This window comes from Halichoeres trimaculatus, unplaced genomic scaffold (assembly GCF_033239565.1).
Source record: "Halichoeres trimaculatus isolate MK-OKI-2021-1 unplaced genomic scaffold, fHalTri1.1 fHalTri1_scaffold_17, whole genome shotgun sequence".
NCBI lineage: Eukaryota > Metazoa > Chordata > Actinopteri > Labriformes > Labridae > Halichoeres > Halichoeres trimaculatus.
In genome coordinates, this window is record NW_027437195.1 from 9396576 (window position 1) to 9421391 (window position 24816).

At 38.9% G+C, this 24816-nt stretch overlaps 2 protein-coding genes across 3 annotated transcripts in view; one reads left to right on the forward strand and one right to left on the reverse strand.

Annotated features, from left to right (window-relative positions):
- Positions 1-5178: 5178 nt before the first annotated feature.
- Positions 5179-18385, reverse strand: dglucy (D-glutamate cyclase). Of its 2 annotated transcripts, XM_074692884.1 has the most exons (16): positions 18260-18385; positions 16794-16876; positions 14353-14506; positions 13109-13195; positions 12719-12848; positions 11563-11713; positions 11337-11459; positions 11028-11258; positions 9409-9526; positions 8982-9124; positions 8756-8855; positions 8198-8346; positions 7800-7919; positions 6572-6726; positions 5905-6088; positions 5179-5795 (listed from the first exon to the last, which is right to left on the reverse strand). In XM_074692884.1, exons 2-15 carry the CDS (start codon positions 16867-16869, stop codon positions 5927-5929), a joined length of 1899 nt encoding a protein of 632 aa, XP_074548985.1. In that variant the 5' UTR covers positions 16870-16876; positions 18260-18385; the 3' UTR covers positions 5179-5795; positions 5905-5926. The 2 variants fall into 2 exon arrangements, with proteins under 2 accessions (XP_074548985.1, XP_074548984.1); XM_074692883.1 differs by having other exon boundaries at positions 5179-6088.
- Positions 18386-21169: 2784 nt separating this feature from the next.
- Positions 21170-24816, forward strand: part of apoba (apolipoprotein Ba) — a 33707-nt gene continuing 30060 nt past the window's right edge. The window contains exons 1-4 of the mRNA XM_074692574.1: positions 21170-21224; positions 23060-23104; positions 23694-23806; positions 23927-24072. Coding sequence (XP_074548675.1) covers positions 21170-21224; positions 23060-23104; positions 23694-23806; positions 23927-24072 — 359 coding nt within the window. The remainder of the gene's footprint in view (positions 21225-23059; positions 23105-23693; positions 23807-23926; positions 24073-24816) is intronic.

Consider the following 24816-nt stretch of genomic DNA (forward strand, 5'->3'; position numbering starts at 1 on the left):
CAAAAATAATACCCTTATAAAGTATGTGTGATCTACAGATGTTTGAAACTATTTGAAGCCATTATTCACAAAAATGTTTGCAAAAAGAGAACACATTGTTGGCTATAAATGATCAGGATTACATCCATGAATTCTTGGTTGTACAAAAGAAAGAAACGCCTCACCAGAACAGCTTTTATTAGACAAGTGTTTAATTATTTCTCATCTGGGCAACCTTGACATTTTTTTTCCTGTGAACAGTGAACGCAGCTTAATGCCAGGGTGATGGTAGACTCATTGGCAGTTTGTGGTTTCGACACCTCGCGTTGCATGCAGTGAAGGTGTAAATCTTTGCTGTTGGTGAAGCTAAAGGGAAAAACCTCTGATGTTTACATAATGCATGTTTGGCAACTATATGACTTTGTTCAAATGACATATTTTTATGAATCTGTTTATCAGTTATTGAACAGAAAATGTATGCTTAATACCCACAGAAGTATATCAGGACTTAAGTTATAAAAGAGACTCTTCAGCATCTTATGAAATGATGGCATGTGACATATTGTTAAAAATTTAACAGTTGTGGAAATAGAACTTTGAAAATGAGAAAGTATTAAGTTTAATATAATGACAGAGGTTTGATTGGGATAAAATAATGTGGTCAAACATCACAGTGAAAAGCACCTTGTAAGAAGAACACGTGGTATGTTCATATGAAGTATTGTGACAGATGTGATAAAGAATATTTTTATAAAACTTTATACCAAACTTTTTGTCATTTGTTGTGTGTTTGGTTCCTGTGGAGACACACAGCTGTGGAGAGAGGCTGTGTGTTTGACTGTGGTGTGTGTGGTGTTTCAGTCTGATGTCTGATGCTGAAAACAGAAGGAAGTCTTTGAAGCTTCTACAGATTTCCTCTGTTGATGAGTAGAAGGAAGAACATGATGTAAAATTAAAAGTTTATTTGTTCAGTTTCTAATATCAAGACATTTTTTATTTCAAGACACTTGACTTTTGATATCTTCAACATGAGCTTGTCAGGTGAATGTGACTCACATTAAGTCTCAGGTGATTTTTTGGGAGGAATAAGATATAACTGTGGTTACATTTCAGTTTTTGCAGTGTGAGCAGAAGAAAAGATGTAGCATCTTCATCAGGGGCACAAAGACTTCACTGGTTGCATGTCACAAACATCACCCAGCCCACTCGCTTGTGTGGATTATTCCCGACTTTAACCGTCTCCATTCACACATCAGCTCATCCCAGTTTGCAGAAATTTTACCTAGAGGCTGGCAGGAAAACTTTGAAGTGAGGTTGGGATGAAATATTTATTGTTTCCATAAACAAAATAGGTTCATCCTGAAATTTTTCAGGGATATTTCAGGGATTATGTGTATGTACTTGGGCTGCAGTGGTAAGCACGGTTGCATCACAGTAAGAAGGTTCTTAGTTTGATTCCCAAGCTGGGCAGGTGGCTTTCTGTTACCCCTTTTCCACCAAGCTGGTTCCAGGGCTGGTTCAGAGCTAGATCCAGACTTAGCACCAGTTCTTTGGTTTTCCACAGACTAAGCACCACGTTATGTCGGGGGCTACGGACTTACGCCAGGGGGTGGGGGCGCGATTATTGACCAACCAAAACGGAGTAAAAACACGGAAGAGCGCCATCTTTAAAAACACGAGTTTGGGGTAAGCGAAACAATAGAAGAAGAAGATAAGTTAATAAGCCGGCACCCGTGGAAAAGCAAACTGGTTTGCACTTGAACTAACTGTGAACCGGCTCTAGCACCAGCTCTAGCACCAGCCCTGGAACCAGCTTGGTGGAAAAGGGGTATGAGTGGAGCTTTCATGTCCTTCTTGTGCATGTGTGGGCTCTCCAGCTTTCTCTCAGAGTCCAAAAACAAGCTCAAAATGGTAAATACAATATCAAAGACATGCATATAGAAGCTTTTTATGGCTTCTTAACCACTGAACATCCCCGGAAGATTTACAACCACCTTTGTAAGTGATGCTTAAATGTTGTAAATGTTAAAATTTTTGTTGTTAAATTGCAGGTAAAAACTCTTAATAACACCAGGGCTCCTGAGTTTAAAGTTTGCTAACACTCGTCCTGTGAGTTCTTGTCACCATCAAGCTGCAGAGTCTGACTCATGGTCCATCTCTTTAGCTCAGTTCTGGGTTAAATGATGTTGTGTTTGGCCGGGTGTAAGATACCAGTGTTTGTTGGTTTGAGGAGATTAGTAATTAGCTTTCAGGTGACTCAGGAGATGAAGATTAAAATCACTGAGCGTGTGAAAATAAACGTGTTTTTACAGTGTCATTGTGTTTGCTTGCATAACAGAATCCTTCCTCTAGAGGCCTGAAGGATGTCAATGTGTGTGTGTGTGTGTGTGTGTGTGTGTGTGTGTGTGTGTGTGTGTGTGTGTGTGTGTGTGTGTGTGTGTGTGTGTGTGTGTGTGTGTGTGTGTGTGTGTGTGTGTGTGTTAGTCTTGGCTGTATCAGCTGCTCCTGGTGGCCGCTGTCATCCAGCAGGAAGTCACATTAATCTCCGGTCACACTGGGGTCAAAGGTCACAGTTCAAAAGGAGATGAAGGGAAATGAGGACAGTATGACGAAGCAGAGAGGAAAATGAAACCAGTCCAGGACAGAGACTGGTACAGAAGGTTACACATAATGTTTGTGAGAGGACAGCCGATGTGTACAGGTTTCCTCTCTGCAGTCGTCCTCACCCCACACTGAGCTTTTTTAAGACTTTGCTTGAAGGGAAACTGTTTGAATAAAATGATCCAAAAGTTTTCCCTCCAGTTTTTCTGACACTAATCACCAAAGAGTCTTCCCAGCCTGCAGTGGAGATATACTGTAGCTACTGTAAAGAAAGTAGCTCCAAAACTGTTTGGGAAACAAACCTCAGCTGTTTATGTCTCCTGCCTCTCCCTCCCTGTGGCGGCTCTCTGCGTTGGGTAAATTACAAATGTAGGAAATGTGCTTGGTTTATAGAAAATACATTTAGAGCTTGTTTTCTTGGTACTGGACTGACGCTATAAGCAAACGGGAATGAAAAATACCTCCTCTGCCTGCCTGGATGGCAGAATCTAGGCAGTATTTCCTGAATGTGTGGTTCAATCAGAAACCGCCCCACATACTCTTACTTTAAATCCTGTTTATATTCACACTTTATAGCATTCTCTGTAATAACATATCACATTGTGTGTGGTATTGTGTCATGAAATCTTACCATCTAAACGTGAACACATTTAAGCAAGGTCTGCAGTTTCCTCGAGATGAACGTTTCACTCGAGAGAAGAAATACCCGAGACGATTGCGAAGCCCATTTTCTCCTCAGGCAGGCGGGGAGTATCCAAAATTTGGTGCAATATGAGAATAATACTGCAGATTGAAACGTCAAACACAGCTGAAGTTCCTTTTTTCAAACCCAGAAAATGACCGTAAGACAACTTCTTATACAGAAATCAAAGCTATGCCTCCCGATGCTTGTATGATTTATTTCTTACTGGTGACATTTCAAAATAATGTAAAACACACAGATTTCCTCTGCTGCCCTGTTTATGGTGCATCTAACCCTTTGCATGCATCAGAGAAGGCGAGTTGTGCTGTGAATTGGGTTGAGTTTCTTGTTGATTTCTACATAAGAAAATTAATGAGGAAGAAGAGCTCGGATCAATCGTCATCAGACTGGATGTGGAAAAAGCACTCTCTGTAAAATCAATGATACTCTCATTAACTCTGATTGGATGATGTTAAATGTCTTTGTAACAACTTTGGTTTCACTGCAGAGGTAAGTAAAATAAATACTCTCACATATTCAGTGATGAAAATTAAATTCTGAAGTCATTTATGCTCGGAGAGAGTGACGAAAAGCCTTCATATCAGAGGCGGTAAAGAAGAGGAAGTATACCCAGACTCCAGTTATAAGATGAAAATTTCTGTTTTCTCTGTTATCAGTAATTGTGCTTTCTGGAGTGCAAAATACAGCTCCTTTTTTAACCAATTAAAAACAGCAAAGGTGTGCAGATATTTTTTAGCCAATGACTGTAAGACAAATACCTTTCAGATGTTCAATATCCAGTGATGTGATAATAATGCGATTTTCTATAAGGGTAACACCTTCTGAACCTTTGAGACTCTCTCCTAAACCGTCTAAAAGGTTGTTGTTGTGAGACTTTGAAGGAAAGATGAATATTTAACTATGTTTTTATTTTATTTTAATAGCTAAAAGAAAGTTGCCATTTCAGTTGTGCTTTGGATTGCTTTTTTTTTCTAATGGCCAGCAGGGGGCATAATAATAGTAAGCATAAAGAGGTTGAGTTTAATGAGAGATTAATATTTCTTTATGTGATCCTTAAAAATGAGTTTAAGTCTACTTTAATAAAGTTTACTGTTGTTTACATGTTTAATGAAAAACTGAACTGATGACCAGAAAAAACCCAGAGAAACATGCTGCTAATACTTTACAGAAAGAAAACTTGACTGAGAGCGTATTTTTGCCTCAGAAAGTAGTGAGAAAAATGGCACCAGTGCATGATGGGTTAAGATGAGATAAGACTCCTGGTCTTGTCTTGATGTTGGGTTTTTGTTAATAAAATGTAAAAAAAAAAATAAAATAAAAAACATTAACGGGACTTGACTTGTTAATGTTTTTGGAAAGTGTCTTGAGATGATGTTTGTTATGATTTAGCGGTGTACAAATAAAGACTGATGGATTGATTGCAGGAGAGTTTTTTGTGTATTTGCACATTTTGCATGTTGGCAGTTGAATGTATAGAAAATAGAGCACAAACGTCCCAAAGGTCAGACACTCTTCAGCTTGTGTTCAAAGTTTTTAAAATGAAGAATGATTGTTACAGTTTTGAAACTCGCTCTGTTTACCACTCACCAACTTCATCTACAAAATGTCACCATTCATCCTGAGAAAACATGTTAGAGTGTGAAGCTAAACATGAGTTTGTTTTCAGGTGGACACTTTAAACTTGTCTGTGCTTAAAGTAACTTAGCTGCTGGTTTTATAAACTTTTTAGACATTTGAAATAATGATTTCCAAAGAAACAGGAAAAAGGCCATGTATTGATCTTGTACCCTTTTACACCAACCAGGAGCCAATGATCCATCTAGTTAAACTGGGATTAAGGTGCAACACATGAACAATATAACATCACATTTAATATATAGATCTAATGTAAGAAGCTTCATTATTTTATTGGAGTTACATCTTCATCCATACAAAATTATTTATTGAATCAAGCAACGCATCAAAAATCCAACAATGATTGTAGGATTGGGGACAGAATTGATGAGTATTTTAATGCACAAATGGATCAATAAAAAAAGCTGTGTTAATATCAAAAATGTGCAATATACAGTCAGATAATAACAGCCGTTGCTTCAGTCTGCTGGCTCAAACAATCTACTGGAGTGACACCAAAATATGTTACACACTTAAGTTACTCAAACTCTGAGAGATCTGAAATGCATCATTGTGTTTTTAAGTGCACTATACATATCCTTCATTACACAAAGCCTACAAGAAATCTAGGGCCTTTAAAATCTGTTTTTGGTTCTTAATTTGTTCGGCTACAAATGCAGGAACTATTTTCAACATGAAAAAGTCAATTTTGAATCTTTTCTGACCCTAAGGCACCATGTCGCTCAACAACTCTGAGTGAGAGAGGAAAGAGAGCTTGATTCATGTGACTCTACTTTGTTTGGTCACTAGAAGTAAAAGAGGAGCGCTGAAAAGTAACCAAGGCAACATCTAAAGTCACACACACACTCTCCTTTCCTTCTCACTTCTTCTGGGTGATCTGAATAAAGAGGAAACAGAAATTCACACGGTGCCACACTGACTCTTTGCATGTATGCGCTCTAAAGACTAATTATGAGATTACACTGATTATTATCAAACTACCCAACCTCTAAACACAGGATGAGCTGATCAGGGGTGCGCAGGTGTGGAGCCATGTGTGGCCTCCAGCAGTCTGGTGATGATGTCTGAGTGTGTGGGGTGAAAGGTCAAACCGTCCACCTCCATGGCCAGGTTAGCAGTTTTCCCACTTCTTATCCCAAAGTTCATCAGAGTGGCGAGGATCGATTCCTCCTGAAAGACAGAGTTCTATAAATAGCATCACAGCAAACTATTTTATTCATGTCTTTATAGATGCAGCGTGTTTTTCATGTGCATTACGTAATGCTCCTTTAGTACTTCTTTAACTCCTGAGGGAAATATCTGTTTCTATGGGCTAACTGCTCTGAAGAAGGGAGGAAATCTGCAGAACCAGGTTACCAGTCTTTGTGTGTTTTCATTCAGGCACTGATTTCTAAAAATACAGGAGGTTTCATTTCAGATTGAGTTTTAAAATGAGTTATTTTGTGCGTATTGTGTTTTATCTGCCTTTTGCTGTGTATCAGGCTTTTACTCTAGGATAAATTTACTCCGTTTTTGTCCCTTTAAGACACAAAAAATCAGCTGTTGAGATATTTTTCCTATATGGTTTACATCTCAAAAACGATAAAACATTGATTACCAAAATTAAAAAGGTTTATTTGTCACATAGAGGATGAGAGACTTCAGGGGTGTCACCTTATCCACAGACGGCAGGTTGGTGTTCCAGTCCCGCAGCTGGTCTTCAGTGGTCGTGAGTCCCAGTCCTTTCTTCAGGTACCTCTGATGAGATGGGCAGGTGTGCAGCAGGTAGAGCCCACAGGCCACAGCATATCCCCCCCAGTTAGACACTCCTGCAGGGGGAGGGATCAAAAAAGCAGGCAAAGAATCGGTGCTTTAAGAGAATTTCTGATGCTTCAGCAGCTTAACACTGGAAGTCAAAAGCTTTTTACTTCAAATATCTTTTTAACCAACATGACTGAGGTTTGACGGGAAAAACTGCACTATGGATATTCCAATAGTTAGAAGGTGAACAAAGACATTACACAAACTCAGTTAGGGTCGGTCAGGGACTCGAGCATTTATTTCTCCTTCTTTGCAGACGTTGGTGGTTAAATCAGATGCGTCATTGACAGAAAAGCTTGGATACATCATTTCCAGATTATTTCCTCCTTCCAGTTTCACTTCTTTATCTTTATACTTCATATTCTTATACTTAATTTTACTGCTAAGCACCACAAGAGCGACAACCTCTCTTTTTGTTGTTCCCCTTTTCCGTTTTTTTTCTCTTTTTAGTTTAGTTAGTTTTTAGTTATTATTTGGAGCCTTTAACTAGTTTTACGGCTCATTTTGACTGTGGATACCAAACTGGTTACATTTGTAGTGGTGTTTTACTTTTTTCCCCCATCGTTTACATGCAAGATTTCAGGTGTTAGCAGCCTGTAGCATGTTAATGCTAACTGGTGCTAGGACCAAAGTTCCCTGCAAGCTGAAGAGGAAGAGACAATGACGACGTGCTGGCCCTGCAGTGGTAGTTAAGAAGAGATGACAGCAGAGTAGCATCACGCTTTTCACAGAAACTAGGCTAACAGAGCTAACACTGGACATGATCACCAGAGGCAAACGTTTTATGACCAAGAGTGTCTGCTCCAAACTGACTCAAAAATAGCTTTAACAGTGGGCTGATGCTGGACCAACCTGAGAGATCTGTGACGATTAATTAGGAAGTTTGTGTTAAAGAGAAAAGAAACATTTTCTGCAGCTTCACCAGCTGATCCATGCTGAACATATTTCTCAAGCTTGCTCAAACTTTGCAGTGAAATTATCTGAAGGGGCTGTTGGGGAAGAGAGGGGTAAAAAATGTTGCATTGTCAGAAAATGTGTGCAGTCAGACTAAGGCTCGAGTGAGGTGTGCGTACGACCGTACCAGCAGTGATGGCAAAGTCAGCAGGAACATCACATGCGATGAGATCTCCTTTAGGCATCAGGTCCACCACCTTGTCTCTCACCTTCCCCATACCCAGCTCGTTGCCTCCATCACCGACTCCTGCAGAGACAGAGGAACATTTCTGTCCAGATGCTGATAAAGGTCTTACAAATGTGAGCAGTGGTCTTTCACTTTAGGTTTTTACAAAGGACAAAAAGAAACAATTTAAAGATTAAAGTTTTATAAATCTAACATCAAATAAGAACACGTTCCACTTTGACTGAACAACTTGATGAGTTGGGCAGGCCACAGATGTTGTAAAAATGGTTACTGCAGTGATAAAATATAAAATAAGGACATTAACATGAAGATAACGGACTATAATCAGTAATTCTGACCTGTAGTTGTAATTCCAGGGATACTCTTGGCAGCAATAAACAGGTCATCGATGGGATCAACCAGATGTTTGATGTTTATCCCTCTCATGTTGTAGTAGTTTCCATCTGCAGCTCGTCCACTACGCTCTATCGCCACCAGGTGGTCATACCTGGTGTTGCACACAAAATGAGTGAAATTAACCAACCCTGACATATTTGCAGGATTAGCAATGCTGCTTCTTAGTTTATTACATCTCTAAGAGTAACATCTATTTTTTTGTTCCTCATTTTCACTGTAAATTTGTGTCTCTGACTTACAGCAACATGAACCCATAAGAGGATCTTGTTGTTTTATTGCAATTTGGCTCTCTTAGGTTTGCTGAAATGCAGGGGTGTCCTTACATTAGACTGTTTTTACACCAAAGTCTGCTGATACCTGACTGGTTGATACTACTCTGATTGAAATATGCCATGAATAGAAACACTTCCTCTGCTGAAAATCTAAATGACACCAACAGATTAAATTTCTGTTCAAATCAATGAATATAGTTTTCAAACACATAAACCAGGTGAGCTCACCTGGGCTTGCCGGGGTCTCCATTGTGACACAGGAAGTGAAGAGCAGAGTCGTGACCACTGCCATCAAAAGTGACCAGTGGGACTGGACTTTTCAGCACACCTGAGAACAGAGTAACATATTTCACACCAAACTTTAAAATGAAAAACAAAGGTTTGATTTTGACTGATGAAATGAAGCAGATCAACATGTTTTTAAGGGTTGACTTGATTTACATCTATCTCCCACCTTTTCTCACAGCTTCATCAATGATGGCCTGGTTCATCTTTACGTCTCTTTTGTCTATCACCATCGTCACCTGTTTCCCCAGTGATAACAGCATAGTTGCCATGGCAATGGCTCCTGGAGGGCCGTCGGTCTCATCAGGAGGGCTTAAAGGCAAAGAAAACACTTGAATATTTAAATCTTAGATACTAACCAAAACTTCTGAAAGCTTCTCAGTCCAGGTGATGTTACATTTCAGGCTAGTTTTAACTGTTGGCCTCTCTGATCAGTCAAAAAGATGCAACACAAAGTGCTTTACAGTTAAATTAGCATTTAGCATCTAAGAGGAACTTATTTTGATTTCTGTGTATTTCAGATGTGTAAATATACCTGTTTGTGTGTGTGTGTGTGTGTGTGTGTGTGTGTGTGTGTGTGTGTGTGTGCTGATTACCTGTGCATGTAGTGTGTGGGGAACCCTGTTGTTATAGCCACAGAGGATGCATGTGAGAGAGCCAAACAGGAACGCAGAAGTTCATCCTGCACAAACAAAGCTTTAATTCCTCGCTGACCTGGAGAAACAAAGTGACACACTCACATTCACCTGACAAACACCTGATCCAGAGTGTGAGATTAGACTGAGCATTAAACCGATTCTACCCAGAAGAATATGAAGTAACAAAGCTGGACGTTTAGACTAAACCTAAAGATTTTAAAACCTTGACATATTTAAATATTGAAGAAATCCCTGAATCTGTCAGTAAAGTAATCAAAACGCTTCACTCTGAAAATAGCACGAGATCTTCACAAGTCCCCCTGACAGGTCTTGAGTGGGCTTGTCAACAAGGTTTATGGAGTTTTTCAGTGGCTGAAAAAAGGGTTTACAAAAACATCAGTGAGAGAATTTTTTTTTTTTAATCTGGAGATCTATGGCTGCCTTTTGCAGCAGCTCTCTCTTCTTTGTCCGTTTCTCGTAATTTTTTCGTCTCTTTTTCGTAATCTTTGTATTTGGAGTGGATCATTACTTTGTATGACTCATTTGTTGGTCATTGACACCAACGTTTTTGTGGCTTCAGTGATATTTTCACTACTTTTTCTCCTGTGTTTGTCTGGAGATCCTACTTGTAACCATGGCTGCATTGTGAACTTAGCTGTTAGCAGCCTGTAGCATGTCAATGCTAACTGGTGTAAGGCCGGATGTCTTCCCACAAAGTAATGAGAAGGAGGTGAGGACGACGTGCTGGTTCTCAGGTGTGAGCTAAGAAGTGACAACATAGACCTGTCCTTCCATCCATCGTTATTGGGAACATAAGATCTATCTCCAATAAGATGGACGAGCTAGCCATGCTAACCCAGCAACAGAGGGAATACCAGAGGGCAGAGTAGCATCATGCTATTCACAGACATGGCTAACGGAGCTAACATCAGACACCAACGCCACATTGGAAGAGCTTCACCTGCTGTGAGCAGACAGGATCCAGGAGACAGAGACTGAACAGACTGCTGAAGAAGCTCAGTCCTGGACCCTGTGGAGGTGGAGGCTGGCTGAACTGGACATTGATGGACAAGCTGTCATCATCTATTTTCTTATGGACCTTTTTGCACTTTCTATACACTTTCTTACTTTCTGTTTTCTTGATTGCTGCTGTGACTTCAATTTTGTTGTACTTGTTACAATGACAATAAAGTTCTATTCTATTCTATTCTAAAAGTTGAGCTTCCTGTGGCTGCATATAGCAACTGTTTGTCAAGATTAATGAAGGCAGGAAAATAAAGGGTCACCTGAATGTCAGACCCTCTGAATAACCCTAAACTTTATCAAACTAGTTTATGATCATGCTGTATGCCTAATATTGAACTAGACAAATAATAATTATGTTTTATTTGTATGCAATCATTTGTATTCTATTAGTTATGTATCAACCTTAAGAAACGTAACAGCTTCTGGTTTTGTCAGTCATACCTAACCACTCTTTTGGGCTCTGTAATTTTACTAATAATACTGCTTTAATAAAAACACCCAAAACATTTAACTTTTCTCAAAAACTCAATAAAATATCCCTTATTATTTACCTGGATCCTCTCCAATTATTGTCTCAAGCCGTCTAATTTTCGCCACACTCCTCTTTGATGCCAAACTGTACAACAAGGGCTCATGGGATATCAAACAGCTGAGGGGGGTCATCTCAGGGTCTGAAGGGTCTACACCATCACACGTTAAAGGTTTGGGTGTAGAAGTGGAGGAATCTGGGACGTCAGTGAGAAACATACAGCCTGGAGAGTGACTGAACGCCACAGGAGGCTCTGGACAAAGATGGAGAAGGTCACATGTGAACGCAGGGAGGCGAGATAAAAACAGGATCAGCCAATCAGATCACTCACTGCTGCTGAGTATGGCCTCTATGGCTGTGACTCCACAAGCCCAGAAAACTGTGACGTCTCCAGGCTGCAGCTCCACTCTGTCTCCATAGTGAGGTGAGGAGATATCCTTTAGGCCTAGAAGAGCTACACACACACACACACACACACACACACACACACACAGATAATACACTAAATACTGGATACCTCTTAGTTAGCTTGCTCTGCGGTGTGTGTTTTGGTGTACCTGGATCTCCGATGTGCACAGGGGCTCCATGTGCCAGTGGGTTGAGGTGTGTCGTCTCCACAACTGTGTCCAGCATGGCAGCAGGAACAGGACACATGGTGACCACTAGAGGGCAGCTAAACACTCCTGCAGGAACACATGGAACTGCAGTCTGCAAACCAAAACACAAACACACAAATACACACAAAAAAGGTTTTAATATGTGCCCTGATAGTCTTCAAACTACATGCAAAAGATTTTTATTAGGGCTGAACGATTATGGAAAATAATCTAATTGCGATTTTTGTTAGACCGACATTGCGATTTTGATTTAGCATACGATTTTTGGGGGGTGTTTATCTTCTGCATTGTTCTCTTAACACAAGTTTTAAGTCATTGTATAGTATGACTAACACAACAAAAATACTAACATTTAAACAAGTCTTTTTTGCATTTTTTAATTGAAAAAGAAAAAGGAACACTGTGAAATTTTACTGACCTACAGTTGTCAGTAAGAGTAACAAACCATACAAAGTAAAGTGATAAAGGTGTATAGCTCTGCCAGCCACAATCAGTCTACTGGATGGATCTTTGTAGCTCACAGGTTTTTTTTTTTTGCCAAAATAAAAAACAAACAAAAGTAAAAGCTACTATATACCCTCTAGGTCTGTGTACATGAAACCCATTTTTTTTTTCTAATTGCAGCCTTTGCGATTTGAAAATTGCATTCTATTACATTGGGATGTTGGTTTAAAATTGATTAAGTGTTCAGCCCTTATTTTTATCAACTGTTTTCAAAACACTTTACATTTAGATCAATGTAGTGACAAAAAATAGACCTCACACATTTTCATAAGATTCACTGCAGGGTTAAAATCAAATTAAATTGTTGATCTTGAGAGATGTTTTCCTCAGTTGAACAATAATAAATACTTTCACAATTCAGAATAAAGGCTTTCAAAATAAATGTTAACACAAATGATGACCTATCAGACACATTATTCACTATAAAAATGTTTGTACTTTTTTCATCTGCAATCTTTATAAACAGCTTAGGACACACTTAAAACGTTTTGCTCCTTATCATTTTGCATGCTTGATGGGAAAAGTCGAAAAATAAAGTTTGAATAAAAGAAAATCTGCTGTGATATGATGATAGTGGTTCTCTGTGACGTACCCTGTACATGCTGACGTTTTTACCCTGCTCCACGTTCCTCACAGGGACTCCAGCCTTCTTCAGTCGGCCTTCAAAGCCGAAGCTGCAGCCCAGGTAGAAACACACCATGTTGGACCAGAAGCCAGGATCACTGTGATGATACACGGGTCAAAAGATTTAGGCAAAAAGCTCTCATATTTGCTTTTTATTGTTTTTAAAATGTTTTTCTTTTATTTGTCTGTTTTTAATTATCTGTTTTTATCATTTCATTTGATCTACCTGTACAGCACTTTGTCTACAGCTGTGGTTGTTTTTAAAAGTGCTCTATAAATAAAGCTGGTATGGTATGGTAAGGTATATTATTCTCTGCTTGTTTCAGTTTTCTCTGTCTTTCAGAGTTGGTAAACAAACCCAGAGTTGGTGCTGTAGCTCTGCAGACTGGAGACGGTTTTCACCATCTGGCCCTTTTCGTACACACAGTACTGAGAAATATCCGTCCTACAGAAAGGCAGAAATGACATGGATGAACATCATGCTTACAGTTTTTTACAATTTAAAGGGGATGAAGGCAGGGATGGGTACCTTTTACATTTGAATACTTATACTGATTGCTCTGTACCTGGCAATCGGTATCAGTACTCAACTGTACCAATTTCAGTACTTTTTTGTGTTTATGTGGTAAAAAAAAACAAATTTGTTTAATAATAAAATCTCAGAGTATTTCAATTTAACATATCTATTCTTAAAACCTTCCAATGCTGTGTTCATGTCCAGCATGGTAAATCGCCTACTCGTCCACTGTCTCACAGTCACAAGGATACATTTAGGTACCTCAACATGGTACCTTTTGATTTTCCATGAGCAGGTACCTGGTACTTTCGACATAATTTGATCGGTACCTGTAAAAGTACCTAATTCAGTACCCATCCCTAGGTGAGGGGTAAGGGAAGCACAGAGAGGAAAAACAATTTCTGCTGCTCATCCATTCAGAGAGGTAGGAAACCAGCATTAGGCAGCTTCAGTGAGGACGACCAAATCTCTATAACTCAGCTGACAGACAAGTCACAACAACAATATGAGACTTCTCTGAGGAAGCTGCAGGAAGTTTTCAGTCAAAACATGTCAAACTATAAATGAAAACATAAGAACTGTTTAACAAAAAACACTGTCCGCAATAACTCTGAAGAGCACAAGTTTCTTCTCATAACAACTTCTTCTGCACCAGTGACTTCCTGTTCTGCTTGCCCTGCTCCATGCAAACTGATGCATTATTTCTCCAGCATCTGGCTTAAGTAGATTTCTTGTGTATCTGATCCAGAGGGCACGTAACCCACCGGAGCCAGTGTGAGTTAGCACGTTGACGAAAACTGACCCAGTGCAGTGATAGATTTGAGATGGATCTAGTGGGAATTTACTGTTGGACTATTATAATCCAGGTCCATCTTGTGACTGAACTAAAGTGAAGCCTGCTGACTTTGTTTATTCTCAGGTGAATCATTCCAGTCACTCTGGAGAATCATTCATCCAGAGGACAGAGATTCACCTTTGGGCTTCTTAAAACAACCATCCTTGAAGAAGAAGAAGAAGAAAACCTCAGCAAACCTCTGTTAGATATTCTCTCAGTGAGTGTGTTTCTGTGTGTTTGTGTTTTTTACCTGATGTCAGCATGTTTAGCAAGAGGCGGACAGGCAGTCTCTCCTGGCTGGCTGCGGTAAAGCAGCGGCAGGGAGGCGGGGTTTTTGTGACAGAAAGCTTCGAAGTCATCGGCCAGTTGATTGGGTAGGACGACGACATTCGCTTGCTGATACCCTGAAACACATGCACAAGTTTGGGTCAGAATACACACAAACAAACAATATCGCCACAAAAAAAGAAGATATAACAGTTACTTAAAAGTGAAGCCAGAAGTTTTAGAGCTTCCTCTGGTGAACTTTCTTAACTGAGAACAGCTGATTTCTTATGATGCTTCCTTTTACCCCTCAGCCAGTTGAAAAAGTTAACTCAGTCATACACAACAGGTGATCAGTTCTTACCTTCAGCAAATCCAGATGTGGTTTTTATTCTGGCATCGTCTTGTCTGATCAACAACCTCAACTCAACAGGACTCAGAGATTTTAAACCGTCCAACTGCTTCATCAAAGACCGACTCATCACGGCTTTGTGAGCAACTCAAGCTAGCTTCAAGACTTCTGTCGCCTTTTCTCTGACCACACTGGCGTCTGTGTAATCCCAGACTCAGGTGGGTTAGTCCTTGTGAACCAAAGAGGTGGACGAGGTGGTGTTTATGCAATTTGGACAAATCAAACACTCTGAACTCCTCCTGACTGGTTCATGTGGGTTAATGTTCACATGAAAAAAATTTGGATGTGGTTAATCTTTGATACCTGAGTGGTTAAAAAGTGCTTTAAGAGGCAACAGAGAGCAACATTCAATCTCAAATCTCTGGTAGTCCCTTTAGGTTCTTTTTTCTTATCTTATCCATGAAAGTCCAGATTTCCTGTGTGCAAACATAGATTGATTTTTGGCAGGGGCTGTTGCATCAGGCCCATTCCTCAAGCTGTCTGATCACTCTGCATATCATCATGCTTACAGTGTTGTCATATCTTAAATTATGATCCCATATCTGCAACTGAGGACGGATTCTCACCTACAAATTTGTCAAATCTACCTCATCTCCTCCCCTTACTTCTTCCATAATATTTTCAAATTGACATAAGGACAAAATTTATATAAATATAATGAAATGAATGAAAGGTGAGAGCGTGCAGAATACGTGAGTGATTAGGAGAGACGATGACAGCCACATGATGCAATCTCAGAGAATGCATGAAAAAACCTTCATTTACTTTCTCTTCTTTTTTTCATTCATTTACTCACATTGTAGTGCATGAATTATTGATGCTGCATGCTCCACCCACTGCCCATTTGCCCTGACAACATCATGTCCTGCCTCCTGAATCCCTCTTTGAAAAAATCATTAGGAAACCTCATACACTGAGGGACATTTTCAGTGGCAGACTTTTCTGGAAATCTTATTCATACTTTATTCCTCGGACTGAAAACACCATTTTTACCCCCACCAAGGAGGTTATGTTTTAGGGGGAGTTTTTCTGTCTGTTTGTCTGTGAACAACGTAACTCAAAAAATAACGAACAGACCTTGAAGAAATTTTTAGGAAATGTTCAAAATGGAATAAGGAAGAAGTGATTACATCTTGGAGGTGATCCAGATCACCGTCTGGATCCAGGACTTCTTTAAAGGAGTCTTTATCAATGTGAGATAGGGCTGTTTTCACCATATGTGTATATAACTCCATCATAAATGGTCGGATTGCTTTGCAAAAGAAAACAAGACAAGGTCACCATAATTTCTGACTGATGTAAAAGTACGATCCAGATCCAGGAAATATTCTGGGCACTAAGATCCAGAGTATGAAATATGCACTGGGTCATAATTTTCAACACTGTCAGGTAACAAATTATTGTATAAACCTGCATCTAACACCACATTGTAGCAGACAGTCTGCTGAAAGGGAGTATAACATTAAAGTAGGACTAAAGTGTTGGTGACAATCACAATATGCTCGGTGGAGGTCTGCGCTCTCTGAGCGTTTTTCTAGTTAAGATTTTAAATCTTAAATGTTGTTAAGATAATAAAGGACTTCTTAAAGCTGCTGCGTGACAGTGTAAAGAGAGGAAAAGCAAAAAGAACCTAAACTTTGACCTATCATCTTAACTCCAAAGAACGTAAAGTTGACGGGTATAAAGATTTTTGGTTTTATTCTATATTTCCTGTAAGTGTTAACAGTACGGTTATAAATCAGGAATTAAGAAAGAAACCTTCACGGTGTCGTGGAGTCATCGAAACATGGTCAGGTACAGATTGTGCTTTCGAAGCTTTAACAAGGACTTTGATCCATCAGTACATTGCTGTTCCTTCTTACCTCGGTTACTCTGTATTGTGACAGACTGAGGTGTGTAAAATCTGCTCTAAAGCCTCTTTAAAGAGCCGTCTTTACTGTCTTTGTTATAAAAGCAATCAATCCCATAAAACAGGAGAGAACATTTGTATTTATGTGTGTGTCATAGTGTTTTACCTGAGTCCATGGCAGAGTTCGAGGCCCTCCTGAGACATCTGAGGGAATGTCTGGCGACTCTGAAAGCAGTCTGCATGACTGGGCTACACATCAGCATAAAAACAGATAAAGGAGGCTAGGTCAGACCTGAACTTTGACTTTTTTGTTATTACATTTTCTAATCACACCCACTATTTTTTTCTTTTTGGAGAGTTTAGGGGGCGAAATAGGAAAACATTTAAATGAAAATTTGTGCTATTATCATTTCTTTGAATATTTCATTTAATTTATTTGGTTTAAAGGTATTTCACACTTGTTTCTACAACAATTTTGATGGCAACGTGCAATTTCCGCAAGTTTGATTCAGGCAGCTTTAGTTTTTGCTGTACTCGGATATAACTTAATATAGAGCAAGTTGAGTTCACGTGAGGTTACAGAGATAAAGAGGCAACACCACGTGACTCCACAGAGTCTGTCAACGAGCTGTAACCGGACTCTCAGCCAAGCAAATATGTATTTAATTCCGTCTTTGCCCAAACTATATATTAAGTTGGGATAAATTTTACCAGGTCTGTGGTCGTACGCTTCTCAAGAATCACTCGACGAAGAGCTATTTCTTTGTCCAGCATTTATTCACGTCACAAGTAAGTTCACGGCGCCCTACTACCCGGGAGCACTACAATTTTACGACAGTCACTATACACAGAGGTTGAGTTTGACTTAATACCCGAGAGTAATTGGCAAACAGAAATGATTGACACCACTGTCTCAACCCACAGCTGGTGTCAGGTTTCAGTGAGATGCGTTTATAAAGCGTGGCGCTAGGAAACTGGGAGAAAGTTCACACAGGATCTAAGAGACCTCAGACTAAGCTAGGGACAGGAGCTATCCATCTATCTGACAGATAAATAAACATCAATCCAGACTAGATAAAATACCGAGTTAGGTCAATTATGATGAAAATAATATACGACAGGTGTAGCTGCCTGCATGGAGAAGACACAGTGCATGCCAGGTAACCTGTTGCTCTAGAGGAAATAAGTGGTGTTAAATTCAATCAGTAGAAAAACAAAATTTACCATCATTATTGCTAGATACATAAAAATAGAACTTCGTGCATTTATTTCCTTAACTTTCCTCTAGGAGCAGGTATAACTACATCTATTTGAAGCATGCATACGGTGCTCAGCCTGCGCATCATATACATCGTCGAAGACACACCATACCTGTTTTATTGTAAAAAACGTAGGCCTACACACTGTAAGGCCTATTTATTTTAATAAACGTAAATAATCTAAAGGTGGGTTTCATTTAGCCCCATCCCCATTAGTTCACTCCGTGCACCGAGTGTCCTTATGTGACCACAGTCCTCTCGCCTGAAGGAAACCCTGCAGCACCAGCTCCAAAGTAAGAGGTAAACTGTGACAATTTAGCTCCTGTCTCATTCAGAAATGAGGTGGATGCGGCCCTGGATAATAGTGACCTACCTTAAAAGATGTCACTATTTCAGTACTATTAATCCAGCAACATATTCAATCCGTGAAGGGCTTCAACAAAATACCCCAGGTCCGTTTGATTTCTTCTTTTTCTAACAGATTGCAGCTCCAACACACACTATCCTACCGCCATCTACCGTACAGGAGTGGAAATTTTGATATTTTTCAGACCATCAGAGCAAAACGAGAGTTCAAAGAGTGTTTGAGCAAAAATAAAGTCTTCATGGAGTGAGACAAACAGAGAGAACTCAAGTAAGACAAGATATGATGAATGAATTACCATTTATTAGATTGAATCAATAATCAGGTTTTAACCCCAGCCTTTTTAGATTTGTTTGTTCTATTTTATTTGTTAATTTTAATTAAAATATTGAATGACATTTCTCTAAATATGCTAGAGTTTGCCAACAGGCTAGTTTCCATCTGTGGTCCACACCTGGATGTTAAAATAGTCTTCCTATAAAGCAACAAATAAAAAATAAATTATTGAAAAATAAAAATAAAGATTAAAAAAAAAAAAAAAAAAAAAAACACCCTGCAGTTTAACATTACTAGGATCTAAAAAGAAAAGACACATGAGGGGAAGTAACCATAAAAAAAAGACAAACAGGAAACAGCATGATATGAATAAAGAAAAGTACACAATGGGAACGCATTCAAACAAGAAGCAGCAGTGACTTGATGTTAATATTTGAATCCAGGCAGATCAACACAAAAGCATATGATTAAAGTTAGGCATGCATCAGTAGACTGAATAGCATTCCAAGAGTTACAGTAAAAACATGCAAACTATGTTCCAAAAGCATCAAAAACAAACACAATTTAAGTGTTGGTGTCCTCTTTTTTTGACATTTTATGTAGTTCCTTTAATTGACCACTAAAGAACACAGGAGACTGCATCAAGGGGCAGTGCACCATGCGTGATGAAGTACATCTCTTCTTTCTGTTAATCTAAATATGCGATGTAACCCAGATCTCAGACAAACCTGTGTTTTTCTTTTTATGACATTGTTCTTACCCACTGATGCAATCCTGTGTTGTTCCAGACAGCGGACCTTTAATCTGTGTTATTGAATTCCTAGAATATACTCTGACATGTCCTCAGATTTAAACCACTGTTTGTAACATTCACACCTTCCTGTTTATGAGCCAGCAGAGGTGGTGAGCTATAAATGCTTATCTGCTTAAAAACATCTGCATGCTCAAACAAGCAGCACATGGTGAGCAGGTCAGTGTGACTCCAGGACTCACCTGGATCAATTAGCATGTTTCAGTACGAGGATCTAACAGAAGAATATTTAATAAATATTAATTAAAATGAACTTCCACACCCTTCATTTTTGTCTCTGATCTGCATCTTAATTTATCGAAATATTGTGGAAAAAAATAGTTTTTTGGCTGACTTGACACAGAGTGAATTATTTGTAGCATTATTCTTTTGCTTGTGATGATAATGGCTTACAGTTCATAAAAACACAAAATTCGGTATCCCATAGAATCAGAATATTGCATAAGATCAGTAAAAGACAAATTTTAATCCAGAAGTATTGTGAATTTAATATGTGGTTTTGGCTCCTTCTCCATTAATAACTGAGCCAATGTGTCTCTCTCATCTCCCTCATAACTATACCCTATAGATTCTCTCTTCAGGGGTTAAGGTCCACAGAGTTTGTTGGCCTATCACAGCAACATCATGGTCCCTTTAGATATTTTGTTTCTTTTGGCGCCGTGGGCAGGAGCCAACTCTGTAAAATGCTGGAAAATGAAATCTCCATAAAGCTTGTCAGCATGAACTGCTCTAAAGTTCCCTGGTAAACGTCTGTGTTGACTCTGGACTTTATGAAACACAGAGGACCAACAGCAGCACTTAAAGCATGCAGCTTGGATTCTGTGCCTTTCCAATCTTCTTCCAGACTCTGGGTCCTTGATTTTCCAATGGACTTTGGACAACTCACTCTCACCTGATGCTGTCTCTGGTTCTGGAGTGCCTTGGTATCAGAAAAGTGTCAGTTGTGGTCTCTTTCCTGAAGATGTCCATGGAGGTCGCTACCAGCCTCAGTCCCCTCCTTTAGAAGCTCTCAACAACTTTTGTTGACAATCCTCTGAGGGCAGCAGTCTTCCCTGCTGCTTGGGCACAGCATGCTTCAATCAGCACTCAGCGAACAGCCAGGCTTTTCACTGTGGTAATATGAACTGAACTACACTAAGATAGATAGTATCCATACAGTTTGAATAGCAATTTAATCAAAATTTACATGAGGGGTTTGAAGATTTTTGAGTAATGCTTTTTATTTTAGCTGTAGGCTGTGAACATCAGATTTAAAAAAATAAGGTTTGAAAAATTTTCATTTTGTGTGCAATAACCCTCTAAATTAACCGATAAAAACATTAAGCTTTTGTAGGACATCCTAATATCTGAGATGCTATGGAAAAAACATGTTAACTGTAAACACTGAAAAGTCCAGCAGATATAAAATTCCTGATGGTATTTTTTTTACACTTACCCACTTAACTGCAGACTACCTTTTACCCAAAATCCATTTTAAGTCAGTGAGACCAGAGACATCATGATGATACCTTGAAAAGCCAACATTAAAGACCATCATTATGATTACGCTTCAGTGTGACTGATTTTGAGTTCTGATCGACACAAAGAAAAAAGAAAAAAACAACAACCAGAGACCCAGTCTGTGGTCTGCAGACAGATATAAGTCCTCTGCTCTTTAGTCAGAGTTTGAACTTTGGAGCGACCCTCAGTCTGTGTTCCTCTGAGGCTGGCTGGGCTGGGTTACAGAGGGACAGCAGAGAGGGACTTTATAAAAGATGTAGGTGGAGGTTGAAGCTCTAGTATTCAGGACTGAGAGCTGAGGAACACAGAGGAACATTATTCTTTCACCCATGATGGGTTTCAACAGGCTGTGTCTGTTGCTGCTGCTGAGCAGCTACACGCTCGCTCGTAAGTAGGAAAAAAAACTTTGAATTCAGTTAATGCCATTTGTGAAAATACTGACACTAACACTTTTAACAAGTTGTTATTTGAGGTACCAGCTTTATCAAGACTTTCTAAGTGTACAGTTTACTCATCAGAGAAGGTGATAAGGTGATGAGATCAAATCAAAGCGTCCTCTGTAAAAATCCATAATTTTATTGACACAAACTTGTGAGGGAAATATTTTAGTCTCTATTAAATGAGAAGAAAGTAAAGTTGATCCAGTGTAACACCTTTCACAGGACAAGGTGACAACATGCTTTACAAAATACCTCAGTAATTAAAATAAATAGTGAAAACAAAACAGTGACTCTACAAATTTTCCTCTCATGGTCCCCTTGTGTTTTTAGTAAGGCCGATTTTTCTTGAAACCTTAACTTGAGTCTTAACTTATATTTAGAATTAAATCTGCTAAAAAGTTGTAAAAAAAAAATGGTTTCTTTTATTATATTACAAATTAACCTTTTTTAAAACACATTTTCTGCATTTCTTTAATGTTTCTATCCACGCTTAGTCAGCCAAAATATGTATTTATTTGATCAATTAAAAATGACAGAATCTGAGAGATAAAGAAATAAAAAATTATTCATGATTAAGTATGTTTAACAGACTACAACATGCTCTCCTCTTTAGATTCCAAATATTTACTCCAAAAATTGAATGTGACCAAAGGACTCTAAAAAGCAAATATTTATTTTTATGTCTTATTTAGCAAAATTTAGATCTAGCAACCATTTTTTTCTCAGTATTTTCAATCTCTGGACTTCAGTTTGTTGTGATTAAATCAAATTTTAAATACATGTTTAAATTTCTTGTATTTTGCATTCAAATGTTTGAAGACTAACCAACATCTTATAATATAAGCTTCTGTGAGGTCAGAGTCATAAGCTGACTAACCCTGTGTTCGTATATGATGTATGAGTATATATATATATATGAACTGAAAATACGAGAGACAAGAAAGAAAAACTCACTGATATCAGTGTGTTTAGCTGCACCTGTTTGCTTCACTCATAGGTGGAAAATTAAATCTAAACTACCGATATTTAATTCTTTTAAGATTTAATTTTAGGCCTTTTTTTTCATATCTGTTTGATACAAAGACCAGCTTCCTTAAGACTTTCAACTGAGGCACTAAAGGTTTTTTTTTTTTTTCTCGAAGTGAAATGCTCTTCTCAGATATGCAGATGTCTCTGTTTTCTATCAGAATCAGGAGGAAGCAGGAAGACACTGCGGTTGCTTAGCTACAGTGTGCTGACGGGGACAAAGTTGCATGAAATTACATGTTTTATGTATTAATATGCATCACAGCAAAATTAACCTGTTTATTCCAACAGCCTTGATAACATAGCTATATGGTACTACTTATTCTTTTCTCTACATTATAAGACTTATCAATGCAAAACATTATTTTTTTGTTTTTGTTTCAGGTCATACATCTGATCTCTCAAGCTTTAATCATCAAACATTTCAACACAAAGGAGTTTTTAGATGTTAACAAAAGACCCTGATGTCTTTTCATGACCTCAAACAGCCAAACAAAGAATCAGAGGGGTGACTTTTTTTTTCTTTTTTTTTTTTGTTTAATCTTTGGAAAAGGTCACACAATGAAACAACTTGCTCGTGAGAAAACAAATAGAAAGCAGGATGAGATGTTTTTGTCAGAAAACAGGTTTAACTATGTCCACTGGGGGCACCAAAACCAACGTAAACAGAAAGTTTCTGACAGGAGTTTTAATCATTTTGAAGCAATTTGTTTCTTTTTTAACAATTAATGAAATTTATGGTGTTTTGTTTTGCAGAGGAGGTAGAGGATGAGGATAACGAACAGACTCCATCATGTTTGTGTAAGTGTTTGACGACACATGAGTCACTCATTCACAGAAAGTTTGATCGATGCTGTCTTATTTTTTGGCACAAACGGGGAAAAATACAAAATTCTTGTCAGTTTCTTTTTTAGTATGTGGTTTGGTTGACGTTTCTCAAGACAGTTTACCTCAAGACAGTGTGTGTGTGTGTGTGTGTGTGTGTGTGTGTGTGTGTGTGTATTTAGTAGAAATGATAGAGAGGGTTGTTTGGTGTATGGTTGCAAACAGAAACATGGACCTGCTGACAGATCGATGCTAAGCTAATAAACACATGACCTGTTTTTCTTCCTGGAGATAGCGACAGCAGCAGCAGCCTGTGGACTCTCTGTTCTGTTTATGAGTCAGTACAATAGCTGTTGTTCGCTGTAAAGAACATTTAGTTAAAGTTTTCTGTGGGTGCAAAGGTCATGGTGATGTGGAGCTTTGACTGTGACTCAAAGATACAGGGTGATCCTATAGTTTCAACACAAGAAGATTACCTCAGGCTTTGAGAAACAGCTTTATCATTACAGCTAAGAAGAGCGGCAAGAGTCCATATAGCATGTAACACCTTTTTTTTACACTGCAGTGGGGTCCAGATTGAAAACCCACAGGAAGTTTTTGTACCAGTACACAGCAGAGAGCAAAAACGGAGTGGTGGGTGCTGCTGGCCTGAGGAACGGCCCGAAAGTCTCCTGTCAGGTAGGCTACATCCCTGATCATGGCCCACTTTGAGGGTTCACCTGATAACAGGATCTTCTTATCAGAGCATCCTCCCCCCACCTCTCTATTGATCCTGTGCATGCTGTCACATGTCTTTAGGTCGAGATCGAAGTCCCTCAGACATGCAGTTTCATCATGCACACCCGGGACTGTGTCCTCAGTGAGGTGTCTGACACGGATCCTCAGGGCCAGCCTGTGTTCAACCAGGCCCCTGGCTCTGACGCCTTCCAGGCTGCCATGGAAAAGTTAGTAGAAAACATCATCTATCATTGACTTTTACTGCACTAAATATCAGGATTGTTCTGGTGCATAAACATGCAGGTGACTCAGGCCGCCAGTTATCTGAACTGTGAAAGTTAATGTAAACTCTAAACATGTTGACTCTTGGGCAGAGGCCCTGAGGGGCAGATCGATGGAGCTGATCCAAAGTTTACAGTGAAACCAGGAGAATATGAGAAGATTTCTAAGTCAGCAGCTCTCAACAGGTTTTTTTTGTTACATTCCTGAAAAGTACAGTGCACCATCAGGGGGCCAGGGGACCAAATACAGTGACATCACTGCGCAGTGACCTTCTCCTCACTGCAAAACACATCAAGTGTTTCTGTTTAATTAAAAAAAAAGCCTTATTAGACCAAACATGGGCCATAGTCACTTGACAGGTCCAGAAAAGTGTCTTATTTTGAATGCAGTTTAAGTTCTTGTACTTAGACATTGTTATGATTTTAAGAAGCTAAACAACTCTACTTTTCTTATCACACTGACAGATTTTTTACTCTACCAGCAATTCAGGGTTCATTTTTGTTTTAAGTGTCTTGAAATATATAACACACACACGCACATATATATAAATATATAAGTATATATATATATATACATATATATATATATATATACACAATTATGTCTCTGATAAACCATTTCCATTGAACCATTGAACCAACCATTGAACCATTTCTCTGTCAAAAATATGCCATTTGCTTTTCTATATC